Source organism: Myotis davidii, unplaced genomic scaffold (genome assembly GCF_000327345.1).
Source record: "Myotis davidii unplaced genomic scaffold, ASM32734v1 scaffold77, whole genome shotgun sequence".
NCBI classification, from domain to species: Eukaryota; Metazoa; Chordata; class Mammalia; order Chiroptera; family Vespertilionidae; genus Myotis; species Myotis davidii.
Genome location: NW_006289713.1, coordinates 6,156,565 through 6,181,564, shown reverse-complemented (window position 1 = coordinate 6,181,564; position 25,000 = coordinate 6,156,565). Strand labels below are relative to the sequence as shown.

The window sequence follows — 25,000 nt, the reverse complement described above, 5'->3', positions numbered from 1 at the left end:
TTTGAAGCCACTTAGGGCCAGGAAACAGCAGGTTCAAGAAAGTTCTTCAGCCCGGCTGGTGTGGCTCAGTGGTTGAGTGTTGACCCATGAACCAGGAGGTCACTGTTCGATTCCTGGTCAGGGCACATGCCTGGGTTGGAGCCTCAATCCTCATCATTGATGTTTCTATCTCTCTCTCCCTCTCCCCTCCTCTCTCTCTAAAAATCAATGAGAGAGAAACATCGATCGGCTGCCTCCTGCACGCCCCCTGCCGGGGATCGAGCCTGAAACCCAGGCATGTGCCCTGACCAGGAATCAAACCGGTGACCTCTTGGTGCATAGGACCATGCTCAACCACTGAGCCACATTGGCCGGGCAGTATCCAGATTTCTTAATGCCAAATGCAACTGGGTCCCAACCACACTTTTCACAAATGCTCTGCTCTAGTCAAACTAGTCCCCATACGTGTCCCCACGTGGACCAAACTTCCCGCCTTTGCCCTCTCATCTTGGTAGAGCCCTATCTTCCATTCAGTGCTCCCTGAGGGCAGGGGCAGCTCTCCTCCCCGCTGTGGCTTCCGCACCGGGACAGCGTCCGCCTCTGCCCACTCCCAAGAACCTGTACCCCAAAGGGTGGACTGGTGCCAGTGCTCCTGGCTCCTGTCCTTTCAGTGCTGATGCATGCTGGGAGAAGTCTTTTCTTGGTCTCCCCCATCTCAGTTGCTTTGGTCAAGTGTGTGATTACCATGTTCTCCCACCATCAGTTGCCCAAATTGCCTTGTTTTCCCTCCCTGGAGAGCCTGCCCGATTCACTCACCAAAAGCCTGCTCATCCTGCAAGGTCTGATCCAATCCCAGAACCCCCGGGAAGCCCTTCTCTCCCAGCTCATCGCCCCCACATCCCACACCAGCCCCTCCACCCTCCACTTCCCACCCCAACCTTCAACTGCAGATTAGATTGATTAGAACAGTGGTCGGCAAACTCATTAGTCAACAGAGCCAAATAGCAACAGTACAACGATTGAAATTTCTTTTGAGAGCCAAACTTTTTAAACTTACACTATATAAACTAAACTTATATACAACTGTGAACCTAAGCCAAGTTTTCAAATCAAGTACAACTTATCCAAATTATTGTCAGTTCCCACTAGACAGTGTTTGGGAATGAGATCTCTGAGTGTCACTGGGATGTGGTGCCAATGTCCACTGCCCAGGCCTCTGGGTTAGCAGCCCGTGGTGCTGGTTGGCTCAGTTCTCCCATTTTTTTTTTCATTGTGGGTCAGGAGCTGCCCCATGAGATGATTTGGCTTTCCCTTGATGCCCTGGGGATTAAAAGACACAGAGGCAAACTCTAGATCAGTTGGTGGCTGTGTTTGACTTGAAATCAGGGGACAAAAATCAGAACATGCCCTGAGATGAAGATAAATGTATATATTGGCTCCAAAGGGCCATTTATTTCTCTCTCACATCACGGAGTGTCTGGAAGTGGAGTGTCTGTGGAATGAAGGACCTGGGCTCCCCAGACCCCACTCTGCCTTCCCTGGTGTGGTCATCCCCTTGATGCATGTAAGGTGGCTTCTGGAACTCCAGGATAGCAACACTAGGCAGGGAACGAGGAAGGTAAGAAGGGCAAAGGGGGCCCATCAGCTCCGCCACCTTCAAAGATCTTCCCCAGTACTATGGTGACTTCTTACGTCTTGTTGTCTCATTCTGGAGACACTGAGCTAGCTGCAAGGGAGGCTGGGAAGTAGGATTGTGTGGTACTGAGCTAGCTGCAAGGGAGGCTGGGAAGTAGGATTGTGTGGTGGAGCACTTCACCGCTCCCAGCACCCTGGGAGCTCTGTTACACAGGACTAGGAGATGGGCATTTCACAGCAAGCGGTAGCCCCTGCCTTCTTGGGGACTGGGATCCCATGGCATTGGGAGTATTTTTAAAAGATTATTATTGAATTTAAAAATTTTGAAATCGGAGGACTCCCCAGCTCCTATTTGAGAAATGATGACCTAACAGTTCTCTTGTGAGTTTGCAGGAAGATGGCTCCTCTCTCTGAGTGGGTCTTACATACTCAGGTAACAGGGTCCTGAGGGGTCGGGCCATCCTAGGCCCCTGATGTCCTCAAACGTGCCTGTTAACAGTTCTGGCCACAGCAGACTCACCTCTTAAGCGATGCCTCCTGGGTCTGTGGTCAGTTTGGAAGATGGTGGGGAGGGCAGTTTTTGGAAGCAGAGCCTTGGCTCCACCTCTGCTCTGCCACTGAGTAGCTGTCTAACCTTGAGCACATTACGCACTGTGCCTCAGTTTCCCCATAGGAAAAACGGAGGAAATGATAGCATCTTTCATGATGGGTGTGAGGATTAGAGAGAAGCTGTGTGACATGCTCAGTGCAGGGCTTGGTACACAGTAGATGTTAAAGAAATGCTGGCACCTTCCCGAGAGAGAGAGAGAGAGAGAGAGATGAGTGTGTCAGTGTCCATGTTTCTGGTGTTGATATGACCTTGGGCTGTCACTGAATAATGTGACTCAGTGATGCTCAAACCTCACCGATTTCATGGTCTCCTTCAAGGGGGCGGGGGGCAGCATGTGGAATGTTAGGTGAAAGGCACGGGTGCTTTGAAAGGTATATTCTAAATTAGCCATTGCCTCTGTGTTGTTTAGATGTTATATTAAAACTTAAATAATGTAAAAGAAGAGACAAGACTTTCTTGTTTTTTGAGAGGAGCCACACGTTCAAAGCTTTCTGATTCTTGAAGCCTCTCGGGTCCCGTTCTGGTTGTTGTCCCCTGATTTCGAGGAATTCTATGTTGTCTGTTGGCGATGGGCACGGAGGTGTTAGACATCATTCTGTGCCGTGAAAACCAGTGCACAGGGCGAGCGGGCAGGTTCCACGGCCTTTCCCTTTGCTCCCCCAGGTCACAGACCTCCTGGTAGACGAGTCCAGTTTCACGGGAGAAGCTGAGCCATGCAGCAAGACGGACACCCCGTTGACCGGCGAGGGGGACCTCACCGCCCTGAGAAACATCGTCTTCATGGGGACCCTGGTTCAGTACGGGAAGGGGCAGGTGAGCCCTGAGGCCCCTGGGGGCCGTGGCTTCTGTCACCAGCCCGCTTCCAGCCTCAGCCCTTACACTTCTCTCTCCTGAACCCAGGGAGTCGTGATCGGAACAGGGGAGAGGTCTCAGTTTGGAGAAGTGTTTAAGATGATGCGGGCTGAAGAGGTAAGGGCACGTGGGGGCTTTGGTTTTCTTGCGAGCTGGGGTTTGAGATCTTCTTGGCTAGTGATGCCAGTCCTGCCCACCTGTTAGGAATGAGGATCATGTGGTTAATGTGAGTATAATTTTTGAAAATTAATTTTTATTTTAAGACATGTGTTAGGATTTTTGTCAAGATATAACTTACAGACAGTCAGGTGCACAGACATTACATGTAGAGGTCAGTGAGTTTTTACATATGTATATCCTTGTGGAATTGCCACTCAGCTCAGGATAGAAATGAGCCAGGCAGAAGCTGTGGGATGCTGCTGGGATGTCATCTAAGAAACCCTCTGTTCCCATCCTACAGACACCTAAAACTCCTCTACAAAGAAGCATGGACAAGCTGGGAAAGCAACTGACACTTTTCTCATTCTTCATAATTGGTGAGTGAAGCTTTTGCACTCGGTCCTGGGGACTGGGGAGGGCGCCCCAAATAGCCTAGCTGTTGCTCAAATAGCTGGCTGCCCACCTGGGTGAAGATGGGGGTTTGGGGTCAGAGACTCTGACAGTGACAAAAGGCTTCTGTATTAGTCAGACGAGGTAACAAGCAGCCCCTGCCTTGTAGTGACTTAACATGGCCAAAGTTTATTTCCTGCCCATATCATAGTCCACGGGCGTGTTCTTGGTCTAGTGCAGCCGTCGCCAACCGGTGGTCCAAAAGGTTGGTGACCGCTGGCTTAAGGAAACCTTTGGAGCAGCGGTCGCCAACCAGTAGTCCACAAGACCACTGGTGGTCCGCAAGGTCTGAAAGGTTGGCAACCGCTTGGCTTTTCTGGACAGCTCACCTTCAAATGCCAGGTCAGGGGCCCAGGCCCCCACTGTATCTTTGCTCTCCCTTCCTCTGGGTCCTTGGAGCTGGTCATAATTCTATTTAGCCAGAGAGCACAGAGGCTTGTGTGGGAAAACTTTAAGGCATGGACCAGGAAGTGAAGTCATCACTTTTGTCCATGTTCAGTTGGTCAGATGGAGTCACACAGCCTGCCTTTCGGCATGGCAGACTGGAAGGTGTGGTTTAGCTGTGTGCCCAGCCATATTTCTATGCCACTAAGTAGGCTGTGCCTGGTCTTATGCCTCATGGCTTTTGGCAACACACCAAAACCAGCATCCACATCATGCTGAGGACCTGAATTCAGGTCTCACTCCTGAACATCACTGTGCAGCTGCCCTGGTCCCCTCCCCTGCTCCCTCCTGCTGTCTCTCCAGCTCTGGCTTTGAGTCTGTGTCCTTTGTTCCCAGCCTTCAGGGCCACCCAGTGCTTTGCCCCTAGTAGAGTCTCAATAAGCATTTGTCGAGTTAATGAGCTAATAAAGGAACAAGCCAGAGTCACTGCCCATAGCACAAGCAGTGATAAGAGGACGTCCTGGTAAGTCTGGAGCCAGGGGCAGTTCTGGGGAGGATCCGCCATCCCTTCCGGCGGCCGCGATATTGTGCCTCTGGTCGCCCAGATGCGTGATTTCATTACATGAGTGTTTTATGATGCACTAGACCAGCCGTGGGCAAACTATGGCCCGCGGGCCAGCGGCTGTTCTATCCGGCCTGCGGAGCCGAAAGAGCGGAGGGTTCTCTTGCTCTCCCCTCCGCTCCTTCACCAGCAGTAGTGTTAACATGTGTTAGTTCACACAAACACTCCATCCATGCTTTTGTTCCGGCCCTCCGGTCCAGTTTAAGAACCCATTGTGGCCCTCGAGTCAAAAAGTTTGCCCACCCCTGCCTAGACCCTACGACCGGTTCTGGGGCCACCAAGATGAGTAAAACGCAGCTTCTTCCCTCTGGAGGGCCCCAGGCAAATAGGGGAGAGATGCCTGAACAAATATGAAATGTGAAGGTAGCCGTTAATCCGATGTGGAAGGGTTGGGAAGACTCCAAGGAGGAGGTGACGTTAAACCAGGTCTTGCAGGATGAGTAGGAGTTTGCCAGGTGACAAAAGAGGGGATTGGGCATTCCGGGCAGGGAAAAAGTAAGTTCAGAAGTACGGAAGGTATCCCCAGTCCTTTACCGCCTGTAGGAGGTGGTGAACTTAGCAAAGTGGTTAAGAGGATGCGCCCTGGAGTCAGGGCTCTCATTTTGTTGAGCTAGGGATAGACCTACTCTCCTTCCCTCCCTGGCCCCCCTCCCCAACATTCCAGTCTAATCTTTCCAAATTCATGCTTTGATTAGTTGCTCAGGGTTTGCTGACTCACCTCTGCCCTCTTCCCTCCCCTCTGCCCTCCTTTGTCCTGGAGCTGTGAGGATAAATGGGTTTTAATCGGCCAGGTCTGATGACAGCCAGTGGGGCTGTGCTGTGAGGGGACTGTGGGACTGTGGTGGCCAAGAGGACTGGGAGTATGAGTGACGCAAGGGAAGGTGGCTGTGAGCGCCACTTATTGGCCATCCTTGGGGTTGCATGCTGCCCAGGCTTCAGGGCAGACCAGAATGCCCAGAGGCATTTCACATTCCAAAGCAGGGATTGGAATCCGTGGCCCTCGGGCCAAACTGGATTCGCCACCTAGTTTTGTAATGGCCCACAAGCAACGAATATCTTTTACATTTTTAAGTGATTGAAAAAATCAAAAGGAGAATAATCCTATACAATAAATAGCTAATATGCTAATTAGACCGAACAGCAGAACGACCATCTGGACAACCTTCCAGACAATCTTCTGGACGACTTTCCAGACGAAGCTGGGGCTGCGAGGGCCAAGCCCCTTACACGAATTTCATGCATCAGGCCTATGGGATTTCGTAACATGGAAAGTATATGAAATTCAAGTTTCAATTCAAATTCAGATTCTGGTGTTTATAAATAACATTAGAACACAGCCACGCCCATTCACTTGTTATCTACAGTGGCCAAGCTGAGTTGCAACAGAGACAATGTGGCCCACAAAGCCTAAACTATTTACCCTCTGGCTGGTTACAGAAGAAGTTTTCTGACATAGGCTCTGGGCGATTGCAGTGACCTCCAGGACATAGTGCTGTAGTGGGCGCTGCTCCTTCTACCCCAGTAGCCTCGAGAACAAATAGCAAGTAGATGTGCTTTCAGTTGTCAAATAGGTAGTATTCACAGGACTTTCCCCAAGATGAAATCGTTTATAAAAAATAAAAAATTCCAAGTCAGGGGTCCTACAAGGCCATTGCCTTACATTAAGCCACTATTCCTCAAGTTAAATGAAAGCTTAGTTAAATTGGCACGTGTGTGACCAGCCCACACTACCACTCAGACCTTTTACTTCATAATAAATACTTCAAGAATTGTTCTAGAGGAGCTGGAGTTTTGAAACTGGGTTCCATAAATTGCTAAGGAGCTGCAGGGCAGCAGTGGTGCCCTGATGCATGTTTAACAACTTTCCAGGGCAGAGTAGCGTTTGCCAATGTCTGTGGTGTCAATACTCTCAGCATGGCCAGTTTCAAGCTGCCAATGAGGTTATTGAACATGACTTGTGAGAAGTGCACATAGGCTTGTGTGAGCCCCTGTCAGCAAGCTGCAGCCTTCTGCAGGGAGGCCTGATGGGGCGGGGGTGGTGGTGGTGGTGGTTCTGATCCTAATGGTTAGGGCTCCAGACTCACTGCCCCACCCCTATTTCTAACAGCTTCTGCCCTCCAACCTTTTGCATCTGGGTTCATTTGGATTCCTGCTAAGATTTCATTTGACTACTGAGTTCTGTAGCTAATTATAGTATGAATGAAACAGCAACCACATAACAAATCAGAACTTGTGATCACAAACACACACACACACACACACACACACACACACACACTAGTACCACCACCACCACCACCATCACACAGCTCATAACTTGCCCTGTTCCCTGTTCCTGCGAAACAGAGCTGATGATCTTTAGCAAATCCCTCAGTGTCAACAGGAAGGCCACTTACTTCCCACTCACCTTCCCAGCACTTCCCAGCACTTCCCATACAGCTGCAGCAACAGTTAATGACTGGGCATTCGCTGTGGGCCAGGGGCTGAGCTAAGCACTTCAGATGTGTTGTCATCTCTTAAATCCTATAACAACTCCTTGAGGAAGGCATGGTCATTATCCCCACTTTACAGATGAGTAAACTGAAGCCACCCCAGAGGCCCCAGCACTTTTCCCCATTGCCAGACCTCTTGTGAACGTTCACGGGTCCCAGCATGGCTCATGCCACCTCTCGCCCTCAAGGGTCCGCCTCTGACAGTCTCCATGTATCCTGAGCCTAGCACAGGGCCTGGTGGTTAGTAAATATTGGGTAAATGATTGATGAAAGAGAACATGGAAAGGGGAATGTATTTAATCGTGAACATGACAAGATAAAAACACTCAAGAAACTGTGGCCCATCTGCCCATCACGGAAGAGGCATCGCCTGCCACCTCAGCCACCTTGGGGCGAGTCCTGGAGCCACACGCACATGGGGGTTGTTGGAATAATCTGTAGCTGTCTACAACCGCCCAGAGCAATCCAGTTGTTTCTTTCTTGACTTGACCTGGCTGGATCTTTTCCAGAACAAGTAAAACACTCTTCTTTGTAGATACAAGGGTTTCTTAAAGAGGAAAAAGTGGTTACAAGTCCTTGGGGTTATTAATCACTGCCGTGTCTCTTCTCCTGTAAACACTTGAAATGCTGTCATGCCGTTAAGTGTTGGAGAATGTGTGTGTGTGTGTGTGTGTGTGTGTGTGTGTGTGTGTGTATACACACATGTTTTGTCTTGTTTTGGTCTCTTCTCCAGGCATCATCATTCTCACTGGCTGGCTGCAAGGGAAGCACCTTCTCAGCATGTTCACGATTGGGGTCAGGTAAGGGCTCCGTGGCCTCCCTCCCTCGTCAGTGCAGCAAGACAAGGCAGGAAGATTGGGGCGCGGGAACAGTGTGGGGAAGATGCACCCTCCTCACCCCAAGCACAGCCCCCAAGAGCACATTATCTGGCAGGTGGGGGTGCCCAGGGAAAGTTTGCGAAGTAAATGAAAGCGTATGATTTGGACCCCCCCCCTCCCCCATTCCCATCACTTTTTTGCCCGTGGGTTTGGATTTTTCTGGCTAACGGTGTGGACTCCAGAGCCTGCCTGCCTGCCTAGGGTTACATTCTGGCTTTACCACTGCTAGCTGTGTGACCTTAGGCAGACTTTTACACTCTTTGTGCCTCAGTTTTCTCCTCTGTAAAATGGGAGTGATGAGATAGCCCCTCCTGCGGTCATGGCGAGGATGAGGTGAGAGCCTGTGAAAGTTCCTGCAATAATCCTAGCGCAGTGTGTGTTTGCTCCTATTATCCCTTTGAAGCACCGTCTAGGTCTTTCTTTTACGGAGGAATCTACAGGAGATGATAAAAGTCATGTCACTGAGGCCACACAGCTGATGGCAGGGCTGGGAACCAGGGCCCTTGGCTTTAGGCCCGAGGAAGCTGCCTTCCCTCCACATGGTGACTCTAACAGGGACAGTCACACCCCCGGGCCCGGTGGCCGATGCGGAGATGAGCGGGAGCAGGCTCAGTGGCTGACGTTGCCCCAGCTTTTCCACGGCCGCTCGCCACGGCCAGGGAGGCAGAGCGCCAGCGATGGTCTCTAACTGGAAATGTCCCAGCAGAAGGGCAGCTGGTGAGCCTTCTGGGCACACAAAAGCCAACACGTTTCTGGGCTCACGTTGAGCCCCGTGGATTCCGGAGTGTGGCCCCCCTGCTGTTGGTGTCTGCGAACCGCTTTAGGTGATACATGGGAAATTCTTTTAATGTCCGTGAGCAAACATAGACACTTAGGACACCAAACCCAAGGGGTAAACAAGCCTAGATGCCCATCAGCTCATGAACGGATAAAAATCATCCCTGGGATGTTATTCACCCACAAAAAGGAAAAAAGCACCGATGCCCGCCACGTGGGTGGCCCTAGAAAACACGATGCTGGTGAAGGAAACCAGACACAGAGGCCACACACTGTGTAACGTCGTTCATGTGGAATGTCCGAATTAGGCAACGCCATAGAGGCGGAAGCCAGACGCGTGGCCTCCAGGCCGGGCCGAGGAGTGACTGCTAACAGTTGCAGGGATTCTCACAGGGTTGCTAAGAATGGTCTGAACTTGATTTTGGTGGTGGTTGCAAGACTCTGACTCTACTGGAGACCACTGAGCTACATACTTTAAAAGGGTGCAACTGTCATTACAGTAAGTTGCAGTGACGCACCTCACAGTGACCGGCACCCGTCTGTGCTGGGACCCAGAGGCCATAGGTGCTGCTCCCCAGGGCTGAGCAGTGGGCAGGAGAGCCTTGCTGTAGGGCTGGGTGTCTCTGGTACATTATCTGTGTGTGAATGAAGGGACACGGTTACCTGACCATTAGCGACAGGATGGGTACTGATGCTCCCAGTTCAGGAAGCAATCGGAGCAGCGAGGCAGTGACGAGGAGCTGCCCCAGGCAGGGTCCGGCAAGAAGCAGGGCCAGGGAAGAAGTCAGCCCCTGGAGGGAGTGTTCCGGTGACTACGCCGTCGGAGGCAGGTGATGGCAGAGGGACTGGGACGGCTGAGCTCCCAGGTGCCATGGTGCCAAAGATCTCCCCGAAATAATGAAGCTTTCCATTCCCATCTTATAGACATGGGAAGTCCTGTGAGCCAAAGACGGTTAACTCTTTCCAGGAAAATAACAAAAAACCCTTCCATGTCCATCCCACCCTATCTCCCCAAGGTCATTCCTGATGTTCTGTCTTAACATTCCCTTTCCTCTCATTCATTTTACTGGATCTGGGGTAACTTACTGTTAGGAGAAAACTGTTCATTTCACTTGTGACTTTGAAAGGAGGTTTTTAGCAGAATTGAAGTCACGTGGAACCACCACGTTAGAATGTAGAGACATGCAAGATGACCCGCGGTATACTTGCTTTTCCATCCTTATCTTTATCAGTTTGTGGATTCATTTTCTGTTATTATGAAAGCTTCCTGGTACAGAAACCACCCTCCCCACGCCGCACCGGGGGAAAGTCCCCCTCCCAACCCTTGCAGATGTTTGCTCAGTTAGCCTTGGCAGCCTGTGCCATAAAACCAAGCAAGCCCGCTGCCATCCCCATGGAAACCAGGCACAGTCCCTCCACCAACGTCAGTCATCTTCGTTTCCATAGCTGAATGCTCCATTGTCTCCGGGTAAAAGGCCACCATCATTACTGTATTTCTTTAATTCTAAGATGCACATCCTTTTTCACATCTTAACTTCTCTGAAGTCAGACTTGCGATAAAGCACCGTGTTGCTGATGAGTTGGCGGTATTTTTTCTTAGTATACACAAGATAATGGTGTTTTTCACAAGCAGCCTTGTCTTAAAATTGGGTGAAATACGTTAGCTGTGTGTGACTTTGGTTGAATAGGCCTCCTCAGCTAGGCTTTCTGATTATTAACCAGCCACATAGAACGCTCGCTATGTGCTAGGCCAGTGCGGGTCGAGACTCCTGCCACATATTCACTTGTGAGTTCGTTCATTCAGTAAATATTTACTGAAGGCCTGCAGGGTTCTGCAGGAGGTTCCCGTGCAGAGGGTGACCCTGGTGGGTGTGGTGTGGTGACACTTACTGCACAGATCTGCACAAAAGGACCCTCTTACTCCCCCATCGGCCTGAGGTCAGCTGGTCATTATCGGCCCTCTGCCCTCGGTCAGGCCAGTCCAGGAATGTGGGATGGGGGAGCAGTCAGCCCTGATGCTCCGGAGCCAAACTGAGGCAGAAAGATCCCCTTCTTAACAGCCTACCACATGCTGACATCCTGCCCACTGGAAGGGGATCCATGTTCGAAATCCCGGTTCAGATTCCCAAATACTAGAAGCTCATTGGTTCAGCTTGGAACACATGGTCTCCTCTAATCCAGTCAACTGTGGCTGTGGGAGAGCGAGGTCCCACAATAAGGAGTTGAAGGGGTAGGGATGATAAAGAAGTGAGCGGACACCCCAAACAGATCTGCTAAAGGCATAGCCGTGTCACTTTGCCTCCCTCAATTTTAATTTTCTGTCTGGCTTCTCTACCAGAATTGTCTAAACCATTAGAGCAATGAAAAGTGAAATTTAAGGGAGGACCCACTGAAGCAAAAAATTCCACTTCCTACTAATTGCCTGATTCTGGAAATTCCTTTCTCAGGGCCCAGAAACTTTTCTCTTTAATAAATGAGAACAATTTAGGTGCAGAAGAACTTAAAGAGTCAAAACAGCTGGCAGACTAATTCACACTAAAATGTGGGTGTCTGATAGATGAGATCCCTCCCCAAAAGCAGGACTTTGTGTGTGTGTGTGTGTGTGTAGTGTGTGTGTGTGTTGGCGGGGGTGGGTATTGGGGCTCAGCACAATGGATGTTGAAGAAGGAGGCAGGTGCATCATGTAATGGGGAACAGAGAATAGAACAGGAACTTTGGGGACACTAGAGACAAGCTTCACCAGGGGAAAGTGTTGCCAATCCCAGTGGGAACTCATATCATTCTTAAGTCCATGTTAAAAGCGACCCTTTTGGCCTTTCGATCCAGCCTGGCTGTGGCTGCCATTCCAGAGGGCCTGCCCATCGTTGTCATGGTTACGCTGGTCCTGGGAGTGCTGCGGATGGCCAAGAAGCAGGTCATTGTGAAGAAGTTGCCAATCGTGGAGACTTTAGGTGAGGGAGTCCAGCTAATTGAATCCTTAAAAATTGGATTGAATGGATGTTTTGGTGCCATGTTCATTCAATGTGGGTATTTCATAGGCCTGAGAGTTGGTGGTGATGAACTGCTTTTTTCTATAACCTCTGCTGTTTCTCCTGGCAGGTTGCTGCAATATTATCTGTTCTGATAAGACGGGGACCCTGACCGCCAACGAAATGACTGTCAGCCAACTCGTAACGTCTGATGGGCTCCATGCCGAGGCGAGTGCTGTGTGAATTACAAGGTTCAAGACAAGGGTGTGCCCTGCCAGATCCTTTCCTTCCTGGAGAAAGCACAGGGAGACTTCTAGAAAACACGGAGAAAACAAATAGGGCAAAGTCCTTGTTACCAACAGCTGCAAGGAACATGGCTGATTTAAGATAGCCATCTTCATTTTTTTAAAAATATTTTATTGAATTTTTCCAAAGAAGGGAGAGGGATAGAGAGTTAGATACATTGATGAGAGGGATTGATCAGCTGCCTCCTGCAGGCCCCCTACTGGGGATGTGCGCGCAACCAGGTGTCATGCCCTTGACCGGAATCGAACCCGAGACCCCTCAGTTCGCAGGCCGACGCTCTATCCACTGAGCCAAACCGGTCTGGCGCCATCTTCATTTTTTTAAAAATATTTTATTGAATTTTTCCGAAGAAGGGAGAGGGATAGAGAGTTAGATACATTGATGAGAGGGATTGATCAGCTGCCTCCTGCAGGCCCCCTACTGGGGATGTGCGCGCAACCAGGTGTCATGCCCTTGACCGGAATCGAACCCGAGACCCCTCAGTTCGCAGGCCGACGCTCTATCCACTGAGCCAAACCGGTTTGGCGCCATCTTCATTTTTATTATCTTTAATAATAAGCACAGTATAAAATTTAAAAGCTAGAAGACTCTTACCCATAACCTCCCAGGGTAAACGCATCACGATTAGTCCATTTGGGCTTTGAGTCTCTCCTGTGTCAGCACAGGTGTAGGCTCCCGGAATGTGCAGTTTTGTATCTTGCTGCTTTTTTCACAAAACCTTCCACACCAAGGGGTCAGCCATGACAGCACTGGGCCCGGGCCTACTTTTGCAAATAAAGTTTGTGGGCACGCTGCCACCCCTTTCATAGGTAGTCAGTGTCTCCTTTCACGCCAAGCAGCAAAGCTGAGTCATCGCAACAGAGATGTGCATGGGCCACAAGGCTAAACTAGTTGCTACCTGGCGCTAGAAGGAAAGGTTTGCCTAGTCCTTCTAGAACATAAGCATTCTTCGGTGCTGTTACTTGGTTTTCTTACCCAGATTTTTCCTGGCTGCAGAGCAAAATTATTGCCGTTTACCGACTCGTGGCGGTTAGTGAGCAATTCCGCTAACATGCAGTCCTGCAGGGAGCATCTGTCTCCATGCTTGAAGCCGTGGATGTGGCCAGGATTTTGTCCTTGGAATGAATCCCCAGAAAAGATATCATGGCTCAACCAGGGGAGTGTATTTCTGACACTTGATGACATCCTTTCTGTCCCTTTGCCCTGCAGGTCAGCGGAGTTGGGTATAATGGCCAAGGGACAGTCTGTCTTTTACCGTCAAAGGAAGTCGTTAAGGAGTTTTCCAACGTCTCCGTGGGGAAATTGGTGGAGGTAGGTGTCAGCAGCACCGTGAGAGAAATACGCATTTAAAATGGGGCTGGTGGGGGTTCTCTCCAGCCCGAGTGGGCCCAGGACCCGGAGGGGCCGGCTCCGAATATTAACTAAAGATTCAGAAATGCCCCCTTGCAGGCAGGCTGTGTCGCCAACAATGCTGTCATCAGGAAGAACACCGTGATGGGCCAGCCCACGGAAGGTGCCTTGATCGCCCTGGCAATGAAGGTGGGGAATGTTTTATTTCCTTTTCACACATTCACTTGGTCCCAGGGCTCAGTGGTTAGCCCCTGAGCTCTGAGACTGGGCAGAAGTGCCCTCCACACTGCCCAGTGCCCGTGTAGAGCGGCTGCTCCCGAGTGTTGAAGGGATAGGTGGTGGGTTGATGGGTGTGCCTCGCTGCTTTGTGCTCAGGGACAAATGACAGAAGAGGTCCGATCAGACCCCTCTGTCGAGGTAGGAGCCCACTCATGGGTGCCTGTCCTGTGGAGTGGGCCCTCCCGCTCCTTCCCAGCCACTCTGCTCCTGACTCACGGCCATCTCAGATGTTCTCTTCAAGTTCACTGCCATTTCCACCTCTGTAGATGCCTCTGCTCACCCGGGCACCCTGAGCTGTCACTCATCGCACTGTCCTGTGTCCATCTGTCCACCTGTTCCTCCCCAGCACGAGGCCAGGGCACCCACATTTCTGCCTCTGCCCCATGTTGCAGGAGCCAGTGCAGGGTGGGATGAGGGGGAGAAGGATTACGCTTTCAGTACGTCCGTGTAAAGGTAAACAAGGCACTTTAAGACATTCCTTTCACGCACAGAGGAAAATGCTCTCCAGAATGTCAGTGATTCAAATGGAACTTAATTGCCCTTTTAACACAGTGAGGGCGGCCCCACTCAACAACTCCCGCTGCTCTGCAGGGAAGGGAGGCCGGCCTGGCGATCCAGCTACCTGGCTGCTGCTAGTGCTCCCCCTGCTCCTCTCCCTGCTGCTCTCAGTGCTCCCCCTGCTCCTCTCCCTGCTGGTCCCAGTGATCCCTGGTGCTCCTTGGTTTGCAGACGCATCCCTCTAGTCTTCACATGGTGTCCTCCCTGTATGTCCATCTTCACATGGTGCTGTCTTCCTCTTACCACAGTGGTTCTCAACCTTCTGGCCCTTTAAATACAGTTCCTCATGTTGTGACTCAACCATAAAATTATTTTCGTTGCTACTTCATAACTGTAATGTTGCTACTGTCATGAATCGTAATGTAAATATCTGATATGCAGGATGGTCTTAGGTGACCCCTGGGAAAGGGTCGTTCAACTGCCAAAGGGGTCACGACCCACAGGTTGAGAACCGCTGTCTTACCAGGAACCAGTCATATTGGATTAGGCCTGCTCTAAAGACCTCATGTTACCATGGTTACATCTCCAAAGACCCTATTTCCAAATAAGATCCCATTCACAGGTACTGGGGATTAGCACTTCAACATGTCTGGGGGACGGACACAGTGCAACCATAATACCCTCCTTCAGGAGCCTTTTTAGACATTTGTCCCTAGTCACTCCTTCCATGGAATTTTAACACCACAGATACGTTGTATGTCTGTTGGTGTACTGCACGCATGTCTGCGCGTTAAATACTTAGAAAGTGGATATTTTGCCCTCCTAGGGACCGCTTTCCACCCTTGTGAGGCAATGGGATACGCAGGTTAGGACTGGTGGTCAGCTGGGGAAACTGAGGCCCAAAACTGTCAACTAAGTGGCCCGCAAACCGTCACAGAGCCAACAGATGTCAGGTCTGGGAAGGACCCCAGGCTGTGACGACAGGCCGCCCTCTAACCCAGGGGACCGTTTTGGGGAAATGGCTCCATCCTTAGTCTGACCAAGAACCCCACAGGCTCCCGTTTCTGAGCAAGTTTCCGCTGGAGCTCTTTCAGGGACACGTGGTTCTGCCCCTGGGATGAGATAAAGGGGCTTTGTTTTTTCCCCTGGTTGGGACATTTGAAAGCAAATGGCCTTTCTCCGTGAGCTAAACCCTTGGATTTCTCATCTGCCCGAGATGGTTTCATTAGGGAGTCATTTACTAGTAAATGGACTGAGCTTTGCATAGAAATTGCTTTAGAATGCCTCGCTGAAAACTCCGTTTTATTATCCTAGATGGACTTAAGCGATGTTAAAGATTCCTACGTGAGGAAACAAGAGATCCCGTTCAGCTCAGAGCAGAAGTGGATGGCAGTGAAGTGCAGCCCCAAGAATGAGGTGAGTTTGCTTCTCGGCCCCGTTCTACCACAATCCCCCCCCCCCCCCAAATCAAGCAAATGCAGACATCAGGAAGAGAGGTTAGAGTTTCCATTGCTTCTCTGAGGTTCCAAATACATGACAGTACAGTTGATAGCCATCAAATCTTTGACTATGTTGGGTCTTCTGAGATTTTTAACTGAGTCACTGGTCTTCCACGTGGGGTTCCTGTACCAGCCCATCATTGCACCAACTGGGAAGTTGTTAGAAATGCAGGTTCTCACCCTGGCCCGTTTGCTCAGTGGTTAGGGCGTTGGCCCTCGGACTGAAGGGTCATGGGTTCGGTTCCGGTCAAGGGTACGTACCTCGGTTGCAGGCTCAATCCCCGGCCCCTATGGGGCACGTGTGGGAGGCAACCAATCGATGTCTCTCTCTCTCTCTCTCTCTCTCGCTCTCTCTCTCTCTCTCTCTCTCGCTCTCTCTCTCTCTCTCTCTCTCGCTCTCTCTCTCTCTCTCTCTCTCGCTCTCTCTCTCTCTCTCTCTCTCGCTGTTTCCCTCCCCCTCTCCCTCTCCCTCTCCTTCTCTCCCTTCTACTCTCTCTCTAAAAAAATATATGGAAAAATATTCTCGGGTGAGGATTAACAAAAACAAACAAAAAGAAATGCAGTCTCAGGTTCCACCTGAACTCCTGAAACCCAGGGGGAGGGCCAGTAATCTGTGTTTGCTGGGGATTCAGATGCACGCTCAAGGCGAGAGTCGCTGGCCTGTAATATAGTTGCTGCGTAATTACTACTAGAGCGACCTTAGGCTTCTGATCAATTGACGCCATGGCTAACTTGGGTCCTTCCTTCGCATCCCATGCTAAGTTTTTTACACACGTGAGCTTATTTAACTGTCACAATGAAGGACCAGTTCTTCATTTCTGAAGGGGGTCCCCCACAAATGATGTGAACAGTGAGCTCATGTATACACACATGCATAGACACACACGTGTGCATGTTATAAGTGATTAAAGGACTATATACCAAACTATTCGTGGCTGTTCCTGGGTGGGGATTCAGCTGACTGTTGTTTTATTTTTCTTTTTAAATTTTCTGTAGCTTTACATATTTTTTACAACAAAAATAATCTTTATTTTTTAATTTTAAATTATATATATATAATGGGGTCCCTCAGCCTGGCCTGCAGGGACCGGGCCGAAACCAGCTCTCCGACATCCCCTGAGTGGTCCCAGATTGTGAGAGGGCGGTTCTCAGGTGACGCACCCCAGAATCAGGCTCCCTCCTCTCTGGTTCCAGGTGTGTCACTCAGAACCGCTGCTGCCAACTCACGGCAGCTCAGCACTCCTGCGTTGAGTGTCTGCCCTCTGGTGGTCATTGTGCATCATAGCTACCAGTTGGACGGTCACTTAGGCTTTTATATATATAGATTTATTGATTTCAGAAAGCAAGGGAGAGGGAGATAGAAACAACAATGATGAGAGAGAATTATTGATTGACTACCTCCTGCACGCCCCCTACTGGGGATTGAGCCCACAGCCCGGGCATATGCCCTTGACTGAAATCAAACCTGGACCCTTCAGTCCGCAGGCCGATGCTCTATCCACTGAGCCAAACCAGCTAGCACAAAAAAATCTTTTTTGAAAAACTGCTTTTTATTGCCTTCTGCCTTTTCCTCCAACCATCCCCCTCTCCCCCGTTCTTTCTGAAATCTATGCCCATGCTGAGATTTCTCGTTCAGGCCAGCGGACAGCTCCACCAGCTCATTCCAGGTCTTGGGTGGGCATGTCAATTCTGGGTGTTTGAAAGGGGTTATGGATTTGTAAAAAAATGTCTTAATACCTTCAAATCACCCCCCTGAAGGTGATTTTAATATAGTCTCATGAAAAAATTATGGGCCCTGGCTGGTGGCTCAGTTGGTTGGAGTATCATCCAGGGCACCAAAAAGTTGCAGGTTTGATCCCCAGTTGGGGCATCCCGGCATGGCATGTATGGAAGGCAACCTATAATGTTGCTGATATTTCTCTCTCACATCAATGTTTCTCTCTCTCCCTCTCTCTCTTTCCCTCCCTCCCTCTGCCCCTCTCTCTAAAATCAATAAACAGGTTCTTGGGTGAGGATTAAAAAAATATGGAAATGTGACTTTAAAAGTAGAAGCTCTTTATAATTTGCCCCCCTTCTCTCCCTACCCATCCCCCACCTGAGGTACCTCCCCTTAACAGTCTTGTTCTGAAATAGACATTTAGCAAAATCAGTCACATACCTAACACATAACACTGGCTGAGATATGAACATTAAAGGAACGTGCTGAGTGACATTAACATGGGCGCTTAATGCAGGGCGGGGCGGAGGGGGTCAGAGATCAGCCCGTGCCTTTTCTGGGCTGTGCGGTATTCCATGGCGTGGGTTTCCTGTCACTTACCTCATCCCTCCTACACTGGAGAAGCTGACAGCCCCCGGTAAGTCTCCGGCCGTGCACATCTCCGTGGGTGAGGTGACATCACCCGGAAGCACCCGGTGACAGATTTCTTTTTCCTTTTGTCCTTTCCAAGGGGCAGGAAGACATCTACTTCATGAAGGGGGCCTTCGAAGAGGTGGTTCGCTACTGTACCATGTACAACAACGGGGGCATCCCCCTGCCGCTGACGCCCCAGCAGAGCTCCCTGTGCCAGCAGGCAGAGAAGAGGATGGGGTCGCTCGGCCTGCGGGGTCAGTGCCTGTGGCCAGCCCCGGGCTTGGCGTTTGCATGTCATGCTGACTTTTCAGGCGCCATGATGCAGGGTCTGTGAGCTGGTGGTCAGAGTGGCAGCAGGCAGTTGCCAGTGAGAGTCGAGCAAGTGTGGAATGGATAGGGAGCCCCCCACCAAAGACACCCATTAATGCAGGTGCAGCTCAGGATGAGAGAGGCGGCCCCTGTCCCTGAGCTTCCTAAGGTGAATGGGGTGCCCCGGAAACAGCGATTGTCCTGCTGGGTCTCGCTCAGCGCTTACTGCCAGGAAAGCCTAGAGCTCTTGTCAGTCAAGGCAGACGCTTCACTCCCTGGCCACCCCCAGTGTTCTGCACCAGGGCCGGGGCTCCCCTACGGGCGGGGTGTTGAAAACCCGTTTCCTGTCACGTCATTTATCGGCCTGTTGGCTTTTGGAGAAAGTATTGGAAAACATCACGGGACACGTGTATCCCTCGGGGGATGGGCAGCGGGGCTCGCCACACTGGCTTCCGGGGCCTTGGTTTCCCCTTAGGAGCACATTGTACTTCACTAGCAGACAGGTGCTGGGGGAGGGATCTCGGCCTCGGGAAAGGGGGGAACAGCACGTGCTTCGGGCACAGGGCAGCTGTCCTAGGGAGGCGCAGCCGGAGGCTTCGGACCACAGCCCCCTCCGTTATCAGTCAGGGGCCACGCCCCTGGAGCACTCACCCGGGAGCTGAGCCTGGCTTCTGCGCCACTGAAACAGGAGTCCTCTCCCCCGTGTTCCCCGCCCGCACATTTTCCCTAAGCTTTGCTGCTGGGGGCAGACCAGGAGAACCCAAAGAATTGCAGGCCGTCTCGCAGACCTCCTCATGGCACTCTTGTTTGGGGGAGGGGGTGTTACAGAACCTCTGTCCAGAGGTTATTTGGGACCAGGGAAGCGGTCTCTGGCATCTCTGTTTGGGGTGAGGCGCGCTGCCCTGTGCAGGTCTGTGACCACCACACAGATCTCTGCCTCCCCTGCGGAGTCCGGGAACTCGGTGCCCAAGCCCCTCACCGCCAGGAGGAGCTGCGACATAGTGGGGCCAGGGCTGACTGCGGCTAAAACTGGTCCCCCGGTCCCGGTGACACCTCTGCGGTCTGCTCTCTCCGCAGTGCTGGCCTTGGCTTCTGGGCCCGAGCTGGGGCAGCTGACCTTCCTGGGCCTCGTGGGAATCATCGACCCTCCGCGGGCGGGCGTGAAGGAAGCCGTGCAGGTCCTCTCCGAGTCCGGCGTGTCCGTAAAAATGATCACGGGGGATGCCCTGGAGACAGCCTTGGCGATAGGTAAGCGGCGGCGGGGGAGGAAGTAGGACCTGCCCTTGGTTACTCCTCCACGGGCCGGGCCGGAGAGCCCGCCTGCTCGGTGCTGAGAAGAGATTCTGAGCTTTCAGTGTGCACGTCCCAGCATCCCACCTTCAAAGGCTGTCGTCTCTGAAGTATTGGCAAGTTCTCCAAAAGGGGGAAAGCCCTCATGTATCATGAAAGCCTACTATGTGCCAGGGCTTTTCATCCATGATCTTCACCTTCACAGGCAGCATCGAACCCACCCAGTGCATAGTTTCCAGCTGGCTTCTGCCCTCAGCTGTGAACCTTTGGCAAATCACTGACCCACTCTGACCCTCAGACTCTTCTTCAGCAGAGGGCTAGCTAGCCACCCCGCTCCCCTACTCTTCTTCTTCTTATTGCTCGGAGGGTTGCCACACCTCGGTTTTCTTGCCCCTCCGTCTCGAGGCAGCCTGGCACCGTGGAGCCAGACGGAACCCTGCCAGGTTCCAGTTACCTCCTGCCAGCTCTGTGACCCTGGGATAAGATGGCCTTTGTTGTGGGCTAATTCTGTGGGTAGAATTAGATCATGTCACATAGCAGGTGCTCAGCTAATGGTAGCCATCGTGGGTTTTATCCTTGCTCTTCTGTGGCCAAGGCAGGAGTGATGTCAGGTAGGTGGAGTGAGGGGTGAGGCCAGGGATCACGGCTGCAGGCCTGGAGCAGGCCCTGAGTGCGGATTCCCCCCGACCACGCAGGACAGAACATCGGCCTGTGCAACGGGAAGCTGAGTGCCATGTCCGGGGAGGAGGTGGAAAGTATGGAGCCGAGCAAGCTGGCTGACCACGTGGGGAAGGTAGGGTCCCCCCGGGGGCTCGCTGGGAGTATAGAGGGGGCTGTGTTTCCACCTTCCCATTCACGGACTCTGCCCTTTCATGCCTCTACATTCAGGTGTCTGTCTTCTTCAGGACGAGCCCGAAGCACAAACTCAAAATCATAAAGGTAAGCTGTGAGGAGGCAGGTCCTGCCTCATTTGTCCTTTGGGGCACAGCCCAGGGCAGCCGCGGTGGCTCTGCTCCCCAGGATGGCGCAGGGCCCGAGCTGGCGGCGGCCTCAGCCATCCTCAAGCCTGGCTTCCTCCCTTGGGTCCAGGGCAGCTGCATGAGCGGTTGCCTTTTCCCAGCCTCTGGGGAGGGAAGAACTGATGGGGAACCCTTCACCTCCTGCACCAAAATCAGGGAGTGGGAGTTGGGTGATGCAAAGGGAAATATAAAAAGGCTAGCAGCCTTGGTTGGTCGAGTGGTCTCTGGCATATTCTTGTTAACTCCAGCCCTGGGAAGGAAGGGCTGTTGCTCCCATTGTGCAGATGGAGAAACTGAGATTGAGAAGTTTAAGGCTTGCCCACTTCCCAGGGTCAGCCAGAGGTGACTCCGTGCTTGGAACACCCTGGCACATAGTAGAATTACAGATGGAGCTGGGATTCAGACTCAGGCCAGCTGATGTCGGTGCCCTTCAGAGGGATCTCTGCTGTCAGCCACCGTGCGAGAGACAGAGCGTCAGGAGGGAAGGAAGGATCTAGAAGGAAGGGCCTCAGGCTGCATGCCTCCACTCGCCTCCTCTTTCCAAAGGCTTTGCAGGAGTCGGGGGCGATTGTGGCCATGACGGGGGATGGGGTGAACGACGCGGTGGCCCTGAAGGCTGCGGACATTGGAATCGCCATGGGGCAGACGGGGACTGATGTCAGCAGAGAGGCTGCCAACATGATCCTGGTGGACGATGACTTCTCGGCCATCATGTAAGCTGCTCTTTAGGTGTTTTAGTGGCAAAAATGAGTGGGTTAACCAGCAGCCCCCTCGGATCCGCTGTGCTATAGATATAAGGTGTCCTCAGGCCCAAACGCCACTTAAAGTGGGGTCGTGGGGGCCACCGGGGGTGACGCAGGCGGCACCCGGGGAATGTTGCAGACAGTGCAGCGGATGGGGGAGCTGCAGCACATGTGCAAGGAAATCCTGGGTCACCCTCAGTGCCAACAGCAAGAGGCGGGAATATGACACAGCCATTAGAAAACTCATTTTGGAGAACATTTTAATGACAGAGACATGCGCACACTGTGGTGTGAAATGAATGGCATCAGAGTGAGAGAAATGAGTACGTCCAGGTTGAGTCTATTGTGTTTGCACTGATACATGCATTTCTTGAACTGAAAAGAGATTGGACAGAAATGCCCAGATCGTTAACACCGATGGGGATGGGAAAAAACTCTTCTTAAACCTGATCTCAGCTATTGGAGTTTGACGTGATTGCCGACTTGACAAAAGGAATCACCTTAGGAATTCGTAAAAACAGTTCCTCTTGGTGAGAAAATGTAGTTAATATATAGCTCTGCAGCTTTCGCTCCTTTGCAAATTTTTTAGTAACAAAGGGAGGGATTGGACAGTTTTCTACTACATTAGTGACCCAGGACTTTCACATGCAAAGAGCTCCTCTAACACACAGCAGGTGAGGAACCCAGCTCTCTCTTCCTGCTGTGCCCCGGACCTACCTATTGGATCTAATTGGTTTCGCTGTGCCCCTTGCCAGGGTGAGTCAGAGGTGCAGTAGGCCCTTTGGGAGACCAGGCTGAGGTCCCCGGGGTCACATGACAGAGTAGCTTAGTCGTCAGACAGGAGGGAGATCGTGGGTCAGGAACCTGTCCCCAGCCGCTGATGGTACCTGTTGGGACATCATTCTCTACCAGTGTGTCCCCAAGAATGCCAGCCAGGGGACACGGGAAGGGGGTTCCACGCATGGAGCCACCTCTGGCTGACACCATCACTTCGTTTAGCAGCCGACAGCGCGGCTGAACCTTGCCACCAGGCCCTCCTTGTGAATCAGTGCTTCCTCCTCTCTTGCAGGAGTGCAGTGGAGGAAGGCAAGGGGATTTTCCATAACATCAAAAACTTTGTCCGATTTCAGCTGAGCACGTAAGTCGAGGCCGGCCTCTCCCAGGCCGAGGGCTGCGTCCGCGCAGCTAGCTCTGCTGACCACGCCCCGTTCTGCCGCCTGTGTCTGCAGGAGCATCGCGGCCTTGAGCCTCATCGCTCTATCCACCATGTGCAACCTGCCCAACCCCCTCAACGCCATGCAGATCCTGTGGATCAACATCATCATGGACGGGCCGCCAGCACAGAGGTGAGGCGCTGGGCTGGCCGGGACCACCACACCCTTCTGCCAGCCTCACGGACTGCACCCTTACTCTGTGCAGGGGCTGGGGGGGGCGGGGGCGGGCAAACATGGTCACTGGCCATAGGAAACCCCGGAAAATTTAAGTGTGGTGCACTGGGCACAGGGGGAAGTGCCTGGGCAGGAAGGGCAGGGGCTGATGGACATTCTGCCTGGAATGCTGTCCCTGGGCTAGCTGCATGGCCCAGTCCCTTTCCCTCGAGAAGTCCTCCCTGATTACTCTACAGCATCCTCCTCTCTTAGCCACCTTACCCTGCTTTATTTTTCCCTGGACAGGAAAATGTATTTCCTTGCTTACCTGATTATATAGAATCCATGTCCCCAGCAGAATGTCAGCTTCATGGAGGCAAGGTTCTTTTGTTCGCTGCAGTATCCCCAGCTCCTGCAATGGTGCTTGGCATAGAGCAGGAGCTGGGTAAATTAGTGGCTGAATGAATGAAAAAGGAGAGTTAGGCTAGCGAATGGTGCAGGAGGAAGAACGAGCTTTGGAGTTGGGATGACCAAAGCAAACAAGGCACTTCACTGTGCTTGAGCACATAGTGGGTGTTGTTTCAGATGTAGCTGATTTCCTGTTACTATGATTAATATGATCATCACCAGTGACAGCTGCTGAGGAAAGAGGGTTGTACTTTATCCTCACCTCACATCCCCTAAGTAGAGGCTCCCCCTTCTACACACTCTTCCTGAGCACAGGGCTGGGACCTCAACCATATCTGCACACAGCGGGGCCTCACCCAGCCTGTTCCCTCCTCAGTGCCCCCACACCACCTACCACTGTTTCGGAACGGGCTGAGGCAGGTGTCCCTTAGTCGATGGGGAGTTCTGTGGTGGGCAGGGCCTGCATCCTGTGTCTCCGGCCAGCTGGGATGGGGCCAGGCCCAGCTCTGGGTGGGCGGACTACTGGTGGAAATTGAGCAGAAAAATGACTACGTGTGGGTCCAAGATCAAGGTGTGTGTGCGTGTGGGTGAGGGGGTTATAGATGGAGGTGGGCAAGCTGCCCTGAGTCCAGGCTCTGAGGGTCTCCCCAGATGGAGTTAAGGGACTGGGTGGTTAGGGGGAAGGGGTCCGAAGATGGGAAGGGCAGGCTCCCAGCGAGGACATGGAGGGCCCCATGAGACCGGAAACACCCCTGGCTCACACAGCAGGACAACGTGGAGGCCTTCGCCACCTCCCCATCCTGGCTGAGCCTTTCATGGTGGCTTGAGCACATCTCTGCGTCAGGCTCCTCTTTCAGTGGTTTATTCCAGCGTTATGTCCCGAGCAGCTTGGGCGTAGAGCCGGTGGACAAAGACACCCTCCGGCAGCCGCCGCGGAAGGTCAAAGACATGATCCTCAGCAGAGCCCTCATCCTGAAGATCCTCCTGTCGGCCTCTGTCATCATCAGCGGGACCCTCTTCATCTTCTGGAAAGAGGTGCGGACAGTGCTCACGGCGCCCCTCGGTGCCTGGCGGCTACTGCGGGGCTGGGCGTGTGGGGAGCAGGTGGACCGTTCCTGCTGTGGGGCTGGAGGATGGGGGATTAGGAGCTGACTGTGCAGAGGTGGGAAGAGGCAGGAGGGATGCAAGGCCTCAGGGGCAGAGAAAGAATGCAGACTTTTTTTCTAAGCGGGACACATGCCTCTCCTCTCTGTTGTCACCAGGAAACAGTCTGAAATCTACTGTTTATTCCCTGAGGTCACCGTTGCAGGGTTCTCTGTTGTCACCAGGAAACAGTCTGAAATCTGTTTATTCCCTGAGGTCACCATTGCAGGATCTCGTCATGGCCTGCAGGTTCAGGAGGCCCTCCCCAGGCATCCAGTGAGCTAGGCGGAGCTAGGCAGGTGGCCCACGCAGACCTTAACCCCCGTCACCCGTGTGCGGGAGGCGGGATGGGACACTGGGCCGCCACCGCCCTGTCCTGAGCCTGGTGGAGGGAGAGATGCAAACCTTCCTGTTGGAACACAGTTGTTCTCAGCAGGGGCCGCCGCCGCGGCATTAGCACCCAGGACTGTGGGGGGGAAATGCAGATTCTCAGGCCCCGGGTTGCCCGTTTGGACACTGTCCCCCCAGGGGAGGTGGGTGAACCTCTGGTCCCGCGGAGGGTCTCAGGCAGGAATGGTGACGGTGCCTGCGCCAGAGAGGGTTCGTGGCCACCTGAGTCAGGCAGAGGGAAG

The 25,000-nt window shown here is 52.3% G+C and overlaps 1 protein-coding gene across 1 annotated transcript in view; it reads left to right on the top strand.

Annotated features, from left to right (window-relative positions):
* Window positions 1-25,000, top strand: part of ATP2C2 (ATPase, Ca++ transporting, type 2C, member 2) — a 49,340-nt gene that overhangs the window by 21,754 nt on the left and 2,586 nt on the right. The window contains exons 9-25 of the mRNA XM_015562933.1: window positions 2,888-3,037; window positions 3,125-3,193; window positions 3,537-3,612; window positions 7,917-7,983; window positions 11,665-11,789; window positions 11,938-12,035; window positions 13,323-13,424; window positions 13,563-13,652; window positions 15,555-15,656; window positions 18,187-18,343; window positions 19,476-19,646; window positions 20,384-20,481; window positions 20,577-20,627; window positions 21,254-21,420; window positions 22,520-22,588; window positions 22,680-22,796; window positions 24,113-24,260. Of these exons, the coding sequence (XP_015418419.1) occupies window positions 2,888-3,037; window positions 3,125-3,193; window positions 3,537-3,612; window positions 7,917-7,983; window positions 11,665-11,789; window positions 11,938-12,035; window positions 13,323-13,424; window positions 13,563-13,652; window positions 15,555-15,656; window positions 18,187-18,343; window positions 19,476-19,646; window positions 20,384-20,481; window positions 20,577-20,627; window positions 21,254-21,420; window positions 22,520-22,588; window positions 22,680-22,796; window positions 24,113-24,260 (1,857 nt within the window). The remainder of the gene's footprint in view (window positions 1-2,887; window positions 3,038-3,124; window positions 3,194-3,536; window positions 3,613-7,916; window positions 7,984-11,664; window positions 11,790-11,937; window positions 12,036-13,322; window positions 13,425-13,562; window positions 13,653-15,554; window positions 15,657-18,186; window positions 18,344-19,475; window positions 19,647-20,383; window positions 20,482-20,576; window positions 20,628-21,253; window positions 21,421-22,519; window positions 22,589-22,679; window positions 22,797-24,112; window positions 24,261-25,000) is intronic.